At 38.3% G+C, this 11141-nt stretch overlaps 1 protein-coding gene across 2 annotated transcripts; it reads left to right on the top strand.

Annotated features, from left to right (window-relative positions):
- Positions 1-456: 456 nt before the first annotated feature.
- On the top strand, positions 457-11098 carry MRPS22 (mitochondrial ribosomal protein S22). 2 transcript variants are annotated; one of them, XM_007422248.4, is made up of 8 exons: positions 457-589; positions 2854-3017; positions 3100-3264; positions 4128-4274; positions 4694-4777; positions 7101-7246; positions 10561-10669; positions 10961-11098. In XM_007422248.4, exons 1-8 carry the CDS (start codon positions 472-474, stop codon positions 11060-11062), a joined length of 1035 nt encoding a protein of 344 aa, XP_007422310.1. In that variant the 5' UTR covers positions 457-471; the 3' UTR covers positions 11063-11098. The 2 variants fall into 2 exon arrangements, with proteins under 2 accessions (XP_007422310.1, XP_025032862.1); XM_025177094.2 differs by having other exon boundaries at positions 461-589; positions 2857-3017.
- The last annotated feature ends 43 nt before the right edge of the window (positions 11099-11141 follow it).

The following is an 11141-nucleotide window of genomic DNA, read 5'->3' as shown; positions in this document are numbered from 1 at the left end:
AACAGGGTAACCCAGAATGGGGCAAATCGATTATCTTCAGTTTGATGTCTTCTATTTAAAAAATTAAATTCGCGTAACACACTAATCCATTTTTTAAAAAGACATTTTCGCTTAGAGAGTTGTGAGAACCCAGCCAGTATGGTTTATAAACCGCAGTTTGTTCACGAAGCCATTATTATGCACACCGTGGCTCAGCGCGTTGAGAAAATACAGTTTGAGTGTTTTTTCCTACTTAAATCCCCCGTCTATTTTGTTTATTTGTTTTTTTGATCCTTCAAAGCAACTCTATATCCGTTTCGGACTCACTAACGCGACCGCCTACTCCCCAACGCTCTTCTGCTCAGACCGCGGAGGGTGATCACCAAGCCGCGATGTCGAGGCGGCGACCGAATCCTTTCAGACTACATTTCCCAGGACACACTGCGTGCTTCTCCGGAACGGGTAGCTGGAGCCATTCCGGGTCAATTTAGCATGGCTTCGCTTGGAGTATCCTGGTGCGTTAGAAGCGGGAAGGTGGCTTGGTTGCTTCCGAGGTGTCCGCTACGGGCCGCGTGGGGATGGAGGGGGTTTTGTGAAGGCTCGGATGCAGGTGAGTTTTGGGGGCCCTCAGAAAGTGGCCGCTTCTTAGGTGTAGAAATGGCAGAGTATGGGAGACTACTCAGAGGGGAGCGACCTTGTTGAAAGGTTGGAGTCGACCCGAACGTCCTCCCATTGCGTTAGACTCACCGCCTTTCCCCAAAGTACTGGATTTCCTGCATGGCGCTGCCTGATATAGGCTGCACAGATCCAGAAGACCATTAAGTAGCAGCAGTGAGATGCAGTAAACTCTTTGCTGTCATCTAATCGCCGTCCGGATTTTTGCAACCCGGTCTGGTAACTCAGTTCAAGCACCCGCAACCCTGCCATCCGCTTACTAGAAATCATGTGGAGCGATCCTATTTGAGCAGCAAAAATTCGGATTACCACTAGATGGCAGCAAAGAGAAAGAAAACTAGTCAGGATTTTGGCAGCTCAGATATTGTAGCCCTAGATTACAGGAGTTGAAGTGCAAGACCTTTGGAGGCATCAGGTTGGGGAAAATGTTCACTTTTCAAGTTGAAATTATTTCTTTCAAAATCACTTTGACTTAAGATCTTATTCATGTAATGGGACCAAGCCTCACTTCATCTGGATCCATCCTTTTGGGATCTTATTACTAAGCAGGCGGTTGAATTGATATCACTAGGAAATATTGCTTTGCAATATCCTACATTTCTTTATGACAGATTATGATTCATGTAAAAAATTAAAAGTGAAGACAGGAAGCTGCTTAATCAGGCTATTTGTTCATACATCATAATATTACTGATGAAGATTCTCAGTCATCCAGGTGGAATTATCTGGAGGTTGAGTCATGGCAACTGGACTTTTCTTTTGGTTTGGTAACATTTCACTGTTGGTCCAAGCAGCTTCTTCAGTCTAGGCTAGACTATATTGAAGAAGCTGCTTGGACCAGCAGTGAAATGTATCAAAAGAAAAGAAGTCCAGTTGCCATGACTCAACTTCCAGATCATAATATTATGTACTTTGATTTTCTGTGGCTCTCCTGGATCTCAAACCAATACACAAGGCTTAGTACTGAACTGCTACCTGTAACAGGAAACTGAGATCTAGGTGAAAAACATGTGCTCCTTTGCTCAGCTGGAATCCTAATAAAAGAATGTATTTTATAGGGGTAATATGAAAGAGCAACAGCCCTAAGGTCTAAAAAAGATCCTTCATGGTTAAAATGTATTCATTTATTTAAGGAATGTGTATACCATTCCTTGTATCTCTGCACTGATGCTTTCATGCATGCTGCCATCTCATGATGTTGTGGTCATCTAGTGAATAGTGTGATTCTGAGCCTCTTAGTTTGCTGTGAGTCCATGAGCCTGAAGTCATCAGAATTTGGTTCCCAAAGACATGTTTCTTGTGCGTTATAAGATAAAGTAGGATAGTATTCTGTGACTACTGACAAATTATGGGTAACAACCACTTATTTAGGATAGTGATTTGCTCTTTATTTTACTGTTTTTAAATCTGTAAGCCATTTTTGATTTCATGTCTCCTTGGATAGAGGGAAAGGTTATTTTAATAATAGTATGTGTTAATAACAAATAGTAATTGTTAATAGTATGCTGGACTCCAACACTCCTTTAATCAAGATTATAATCCCTTTCATACTAAATATTTGTTGTACAAAATTTATTTATATCCTTGAAATATGAAGTCTTCATGCTTGTGCCCTTCAGCTGTGATGGGGCTGCAACTTTCAAGTGGGCACCTGTTTGGGGAAGACTGTCTTATAGTTTGGGAAGGCATCCCAGGAACCACAGGCTATATAGTATCACCTGCAGGTGGATAGGAAAGTCTACTCTGGATTTGTAGTGATAGCAGAAAGCTCTGCTATTGTCGCTTTGGTGGAGAAGATAAAAGGGAGGGTATGCCGGGCTAGACTTTATATCTCTCACTAGAATGGGAGAGAATTGGAAGTAATGTATTTATTTTCCCTTTCTTGGGATCAATAAGATGGAAAATATAAATTAAGCAATATGAAGTGCCTGTATCTTGTTCTGCCTTTCAAGAATGAGCCCTGCAAAGCCTTGGATTTCTGTTTATTCCCCATGGCTTCTTTCCTCTTTATCCACAATATGGTTCCTCAGCCCATAAATCTATAGTATAATTCCTTTGTATTGTGCTTACTCCCAGTTGCATATAGGGTTTTAACTAACATTTGATTAAAAGTTCATTTTTCCCCTTCAGGCTATAATTTAATATTTTGCTGTTGTGTTCTAGCTTTTCTGTATTTTGGATGAACTGTTTGTTTTTCAGAAGAAACTAAAACTGATGTTCAAAAGCCTTGTTTCATGGATGAGAAAGTTCAGAACTTACTCCTCAAGATGACAGGGATAGATTTGCAGAAGATTTTCAAGGCAAGAAAACAAGAACTTAAGCCTCCTGTATACAAAGTCATGACAGAAGCTCAGCTAGAGAAGGTATTTCAACTGTTTTATGACCATAAATAGAAGACATGATGGCTTGTTTGCTGTGCAATTAATTACATGCTTTTTTTCTTAGGCTTCAGAACAAGCTCTTGAGAAGGCTAAAGAGTGTCTCAAAATGCCTCCTGTATTGAATGAACGGGAACCAATTGATGATGTATTATCTGAGGACAAGATTCTTGATGGATCTGAACCTTATAAATATGTATTTACTGATTTAACATATGACATCCCACACCGTGTAAGTCTTTTAGATATCCTATAGTAATAACTCTGAATTTAGTGTGGCTTAATCCTATTTTCAGTTTCACTGATAAACAGTGTTCTATGGGCGCACGGCACAGCAAATGTACACAGAACTGTTGCAATAGCTTAATAGCTTATTTTTAGGACTAACTTCAGTAACTGAGGTTTTCATATTGTCATATCACTGATGGGTTTATGGGAAATCATATAGAGATCTTCAGTACATGGCACTTTGTGACATTGTATTCTCATAAAATGTAAGGTTGGCTTGGCTGAGCCATACTAGGTAACTGATCTTAGTTCTTTTTCTAGCTATTTTCTTTTTGGCTTTCCCACACCTGAATTGCCTGCTCTTTTCTCTTTGCAGTATTCTAGCAGAAAACAAATGTATGCATAATGAACATTTAGAATTCCACACTATACTACTGTACAAGGTTCTATGTCTCTTAGTACAGTTGGCTTTAAAATAGAATAATATTTGCAGAATAAAATTTGAAAATGGCTACTGAATTCTACATGAAACCTCAGTGCCTAATTTGCAAATTTGTAACTACCTTATTTATCACTGCTTTTGGAAAGGCAAAAATAGGTTAGTATAGAAGAATTGAATCAGCAAGTTAGTTCCTAAATTGGTTTGTTTCCCATTGAAACAACAACATTAGGGTATTTCAGGTGAGTTATTTCAATATGGCTATAGTCTTTTTTATACAAATCCAATATATATGTTACCCATTCAGATAGCTGCTAGGAATTTCTTGAAAGCCAATTGATATTTTATATTATTTGCTTTCCAATGAAAATAATTAGTGGCACTGGTGATAAAATTGTAGCTTACCTATTTTTTTTCTCCAATTTCAGGAACGGTTCATTGTAGTTCGAGAAACAAATGGAATATTACGCAAGGCCACTTGGGAGGAACGGGACAGGATGATACAGATCTACTTCCCAAAAGAAGGCCGTAAAATTGTCCCTTCGTCTGTATTCAGCAATAAAAATGGTGCAATGGTAAATACAGGAAGAACATTAATTTTCCTCTTACAGTCTTTAGAGTGACTTAGTTGGATTGCTAAACCATAGTTTAACATTTGAGTATGAACCCTGGGATATGTTAGCTCTCAGTTTTACTTCCTAGTTTAACTGGATTAATAAGTTGAGGTCAGTTTAAGATTTTGATTATTAAGTTGACATTAAACCACTGGTATGGAGCATTAACACAGGAATAGTAATGATTCCCTGGTGAAACTGGGACTGTCCACCTTCATTTGAACACTATTGATATACATACCTGAACAACTTTTATTCCTAGAATCTTACTGTAGAACTGGACTAAACATTCTCCTAACTGCTTCTTTGTGGAAAGTTTAAGCCAAAGTTTTTGACATGAAATGCTACCTTTCATTCTTGTACAATATTTCTTGTTTTAGAATATGTTTCTTCAGGACCGTCATGAAGAACTCCTTGACCGCTGCCTTCTGCAGTTTGAGCCAGATTCATCTGATTATATCAGAGTGAGTTGTCAGTATTGCCCAACGGAGGTGGTACTTAGGAACTGCTCGCCAGTATACTGTACACTAAAAGAAATTTGTGAAATCTTTAGCGCTATCTATAGTTCTGCAGTACTGTTGACTGACAGTGGGATCTGAACTTCATTTAAGCCTTATTAATAGATAAAGAAATTATGGTTTGGCAAACTATTTCTTTATATATTTCACTTCTATCCTGCCACAATCCAAGCAACTCTTGATAGCTTACTCAATGCAGAAACATTAAAACATCCATGGTAAGGTTAAAATAGAGTAAGTTATTTTTTAAAAAAACCATAAAGTCCAAGTAAACCAAGAGAAAACTAACAGTAAGAAATAACAATAAAGTTGAAATAAAGATAAAAATTGCTAACATTCCCTGGCTAGTTAGAATGCTCTCCAGAACTGTTTGGTTTCTCTACTGTTCCAGAGGATCAGTGCTGCCACTGAAAAGCAGCATCTCCTGACCTCAGTTCCCTTCACTTCTTGGAAGTGGAGTTCTAAGAGCAGTTTTTCCCTGGATGACCTAGCAGGTTAGCCTGATTTAGGTTGGAATAAGTGGCCCTGTAGGGTGCCAAGCCATGAAGGGCTTTATATGTCAAAACCAGAACTTCAAATTGTACCAGACTGTTAGCCAATATAAGGCCTGTAGTACAGATAGAATATGTTCCCAGCATCATGGGCCAGCTGTAGGGTCTGAATGGTCTTGAAAGGCAGCACCATGTAGAGTGCATGAGGGCGTAAATTACTACTGTCAGGACCCCATGCAGATGCCCAAATCATGAACCTGCATTTGAAAGAGAGCATTTGCCTTCCAGAAATAACAGTACCTCCATCTTGCTTGGGTTCAGCTTCAGCTTTTTCTCTCCCATCCAGATCCTTGCAGTCTCCAGTCACTGGGATATCAATAGCATTTCCCCTACAGCCTGGGGTGACATTGTATAGTTGGCAAAGTGATGAACAGTATAGTAAATAAGTACTATCATGTCAAACACCTCGGGCTAATGTTTACTGTCTTTGGAAAAAATACACGAAGCTTTAGATTTAGTAACTAGTGGCACCTTCTTTAGCAGTAGTGACTTCAACCACATTTCCTGGCTGTACCAGTTGATCACATCAGCTTGGAAGTAGTTTGGCTCATTCTGAATTATAGAACTGCTTCAGCTCATTAATATTTTGAGGCTGTCTTGCTTGAACTACTTGCTTTAGGTCATGGCACATTTCGGTTGGGATAAAGTCAGGGCTTTGATTTGACTATTCCACACAAGGCAAAATTTCTTCTTATACAGCCCTTCTGTTGTACATTTTCTCTGTGTTTGGAACTGTTGTGCTGCGTGATTAACATTTAAGCTTATGAACAAATACCCCACCATCCTGTAGAATTTGTTGGTACAATCTAGAATTCATTGTTCCTTCAATTATTGCAAGCCATTCAGGATTTGAGTCTGCAAAACAGCCCCAAACATAATATTCTCACTGCCATGCTTAATGGGTGGCTTAAGTTTCTTTTGTTGGAATGCAGCATTTTGTTTTGTCCAAGTGATATTGCTCATTAATACCAAAAAGTTCACTTTCATCTCATTTGTCCACAGAAAAGGCAGCTTGAGATAGGCGTCAGTGAGCTTTCTGGAGAGCAATGTTTTCTTTCTGGCTATCCACCCATGCGTATCATTCTTGTTAAGTGTTTTCTTTATGGTAGACCAGGTTTTCCCAAACTGCGTGGTGTACCTCTTTTGGGGAAGCATAGACAGAGTCCAGAGGAGCCATGAAGAATCTCTTAGCCACATTGCTACAATAAATCCACCTTACCCAGAGTTTCATTGTATTGTTTTAATTGTTCATTTGTGTTCATTTTGGTGTTTGGATTTTGTAGGGGAGATGTGTACATTAAGATTACACTACAGGGAGGTGTGGTGGCCAAAAGATTAGGAATCCTTCTAGTAGACTTATGAAGACTTGCATTAGAAAATGTGTACGTGTCCTGCAATTCATTTGCTGTTATCCTGTGGTTAGTGACCTCCTGGAGTATGCTTTGCTCTTTGGGTGATTTTTGTTGGACAATCACTGCTCAGAAAGATAACAACATGAGCTTAATGTTTTCAATACATGCATGACACAACATATTGTTTTTGGTACTGTTTGTTCAATCATCTTATTATTAATAGAACTAAGATGAAGATCACAATACAAGTCACAGTTCTGCAGGATTACAGATATTCTAAAACGTTTGCTAACTTTTTCTACTGTACATTTCTGGAAACTTAAATGCATTAAGAATTATAAATATTATGTTTAAATATCTGAACAGGTTCATCATCAGACATATGAAGATATTGATAAATATGGAAAATACGATCTGCTACGTTCAACAAAATATTTTGGTGGGATGGTCTGGTACCTTGTAAATAGGAAGAAAACAGAAGGATTGCTGATAGATATGATCCAAAGAAATTTGTAAGTACTTTGGTAAGCCAATATTTCGTTATGAAAGGAATTAACTAAGGTGTTTCACTTGGCAGTATTGTACTGAAAATGATCCATATTTATCCACGTTATCCATTCAAATTTTCTAGTTACAAAAAGTCTGCTACAAAAAGTAACAGTATTTGATGGACACTGGGCTTGAAAGCTAAGCTGGTTAGTACCTGAGAAATTTCACTGCAGTTTTGTTTGTTTTTTTAAAAAAATATAGAAAAAGACATTGGCAATCTCTTCTGTACCAAAAAAAAAAAAAGGTTCTTCAACTATGCTCAGAATAAGGAAAAGAAATAGTAACTGCACAATGAAGAGAATAAAATTTTAACAAGAAAATACATAACTTCAATTTTTTGATTCTAATAGCTAATCCAAAATTGGGTTGGATAACTAATACCCTAAAAGACAGAAATGAAGTTGAAAACAATCTGGACAGGTTAGGTAAAATTGGCTGAAAATAGCAATAAAATTTAACAGGCCCAAATGCAAAATTATACACTTAAGAAACAGAAATAAAGTACACAGGAATAGAATGGTTTGGCAGGTAGTATGAGAAAGATGCTAGAACAGTAGATTGCAAATTGAATAGGAGTCAGCAGTGATAATGTGGCAACAAAAGGCAAATGCAATTTTAGGCTGCATGTACAAAAGTAGTCTTTTCTTTGGGTAAGACCCAAGGCAGACTAAAATTGAATGATTGTTTTGTGATTTGTAATTGAGTGTACCTTGAATATTGTGTTCAAATCTGGGCAGTACACTTTCAAGGAGGATTCTGACAAGATCACTAAGGATTATCAGCGGACTGGAAATTAAATCCAGTGAACAGAATTGAAGGATCTGTGAATCTTTTAAGATTTGAAGCGAGTGGGGTGGTGGGCTAATATACAGTGGGGCAAAAAAGTATTTAGTCAGCCACCAATTGTGCAAGTTCTCCCACTTAAAAAGATGAGAGAGGCCTGTAATTTTCATCCTAGGTATACCTCAACTATGAGAGACAAAATGGGGAAAAAAATCCAGAAAATCACATTGTCTGATTTTTAAAGAATTTATTTGCAAATCATGGTGGAAAATAAGTATTTGGTCAATATCAAAAGTTCATCTCAATACTTTGTTATATATCCTTTGTTGGCAATGACAGAGGATAAATGTTTTCTGTAAGTCTTCACAAGGTTTTCACACACTGTTGCTGGTATTTTGGCCCATTCCTCCATGCAGATCTCCTCTAGAGCAGTGATGTTTTGGGACTGTCGCTGGGCAACACGGACTTTCAACTCCCTCCAAAGATTTTCCATGGGGTTGAGATCTGGAGACTGGCTAGGCCACTCCAGGACCTTGAAATGCTTCTTACGAAGCCACTCCTTCATTGCCCGGGCGGTGTGTTTGGGATCATTGTCATGCTGAAAGACCCAGCCACGTTTCATCTTCAATGCCCTTGCTGATGGAAGGAGGTGTTCACTCAAAATCTCACGATACATGGCCCCATTCATTCTTTCCTTTACACGGATCAGTCGTCCTGGTCCCTTGGCAGAAAAACAGCCCCAAAGCATGTTGTTTCCACCCCCATGCTTAACAGTAGGTATGGTTTCTTTGGATGCAACTCAGCATTCTCTCTCCTCCAAACACAACGAGTTTAGACCAAAACATTCTACTTTGGTTTCATCTGACCATATGACGTTCTCCCAATCCTCTTCTGGATCATCCAAATGCTCTCTAGCAAACTTCAGACAGGCCCGGACATGTACTGGCTTAAGCAGGGGGACACGCCTGGCACTGCAGGATTTGAGTCCCTGGCAGCATAGTGTGTTACTGATGGTAGCCTTTGTTACTTTGGTCCCAGCTCTCTGCAGGTCATTCACTAGGTCCCCCCATGTGGTTCTGGGATTTTTGCTCACCATTCTTGTGATCATTTTGACCCCACAGGGTGAGATCTTGCATGGAGCCCCAGATCAAGGGAGATTATCAGTGGTCTTGTCTTCCATTTTCTAATTATTGCTCCCACAGTTGATTTCTTCACACCAAGCTGCTTGCCTATTGCAGATTCAGTCTTCCCAGCCTGGTGCAGGTCTACAATTTTGTTTCTGGTGTCCTTCGACAGCTCTTTGGTCTTGGCCATAGTAGAGTTTGGAGTGTGACTGAGGTTGTGGACAGGTGTCTTTTATACTGATAACAAGGTCAAACAGGTGCCATTACTACAGGTAACGAGTGGAGGACAGAGGAGCCTCTTAAAGAAGTAGTCACAGGTCTGTGAGAGGCAGACATCTTGCTTGTTTGTAGGTGACCAAATACTTATTTTCCACCATGATTTGCAAATAAATTCTTTATAAATCAGACAATGTGATTTTCTGGATTTCTTTCCCCATTTTGTCTCTCATAGTTGAGGTATACCTATGATGAAAATTACAGGCCTCTCTCATCTTTTTAAGTGGGAGAACTTGCACAATTGGTGGCTGACTAAATACTTTTTTGCCCCACTGTAAATCTTCAAATACTTGAAAAGATTTGACATAGAAGGTCAAGATCTATTCTCAGAGAGCAGGACATAAATATTGGATTAAGTTAGAGGAAGGCAGATTTTATTTGATGTTAAGAGTCAAATCAAATCTTTATTATGGTCATAGACCAGTATAAGGCAGGTGGGGTACAGTAAATTAAAAAGCATGGAAAATATATGTTAAGTGTTTTTTCCCCCCCAAATGGTAAGAACAGCTTGACAGTGGAATCAATTACTCAGAAAGGTGGTTGGCTTCCTTACATTGTCACTGATGCTTTAATTTGCATTCCTGCAGTAGAGTCGTGGGTGGGTAGAGAAAAAGGTTGACTCAGTCTAAATATTTCTTTCTATAATTTTGTGCTCTATGATATAGGATAACTTGTCTATTGTCTAATTAAAATGGACAATGCTGAAGAATTTTGACACAAAGTAGGTAGGTAGTTTATGCCCAGGTAATTCAGTGAATACCTGGTAGATTCAGGAAGTGTCTACAAATGCTTCATAAAGCATTTATATTGCCTGATTTATATTGTGTCTTCTTAATTCTTTGGGGAAAAAAAATTTGGCATGCTAAAACTTAAATGGTAAATTGGTTTTTAAATTAACTATTTAGTTACAGAGAAGCCTGTTTTTGAACACGAGTGTACTTGCTACATAGTGGCTTATTTACGTTCATCAGTATTTCTTCCAATATAAGCTAATAACACTGAGTCCCCCACCCCCCATTCTTAATTATCAGAATGTTCAAATTCCGTATGTGAAACTGTTTAGGAATTGTTACAAATGAACTTCTGTATTTCAGGCTTGATGATGCTGTAAGCTTAATTAGCCTCTACCATATGCTCCATCCTGACTGTGAATCAGCAAGAGAAGCACAAGAGAAAGATATCCAAGGGATAGATTTAATTAAGGTATAATATACTTTTTGTGAATGTAAAAAAGGTGACTATCGAAAAAGCATACATTAGTATCTGTTGCTGAATCTACCTAGTTAGTGGCTGTGGAAATAAAAGCAGTTTATTCATAAGAAAATTTATTTTTGAATTTTGTGTAACTGTTTTGAGTCCTATTAATTGTCAAATAATTCCTTATTAGAAGATATTAGCCACATTAATTCACCAGTTTCTTTAGTACAAGAGTACAGGGTGTTATATTCAAAATCACACTGGATACCTGATTGTCATTTTAATTTTTTTTTACAGGCATTTGCAAAGGCAGAATCATCAAGAGCCAGCTACATTGAACTTGCCCTACAGGCTTGTCAAGCACCTTCGCTTAAGTCTGCAGCTTCACAAAGTGATTAGATCAATAAATTCATTTAATGTCAAATGTATGGGAGATGGGGAAGAAATGTACATAAAGCTCTAAAAGAACATTTTTATA

The sequence above is a fragment of the Python bivittatus genome, unplaced genomic scaffold (assembly GCF_059951505.1).
Source record: "Python bivittatus isolate LINGU-HERP-01145 unplaced genomic scaffold, Pbiv_v1 ctg000980_np1212, whole genome shotgun sequence".
Taxonomy (NCBI): Eukaryota; Metazoa; Chordata; class Lepidosauria; order Squamata; family Pythonidae; genus Python; species Python bivittatus.
The sequence above is the reverse complement of the archived record's forward strand: the minus strand, read 5'-3'. Positions and strand labels throughout refer to the sequence as shown.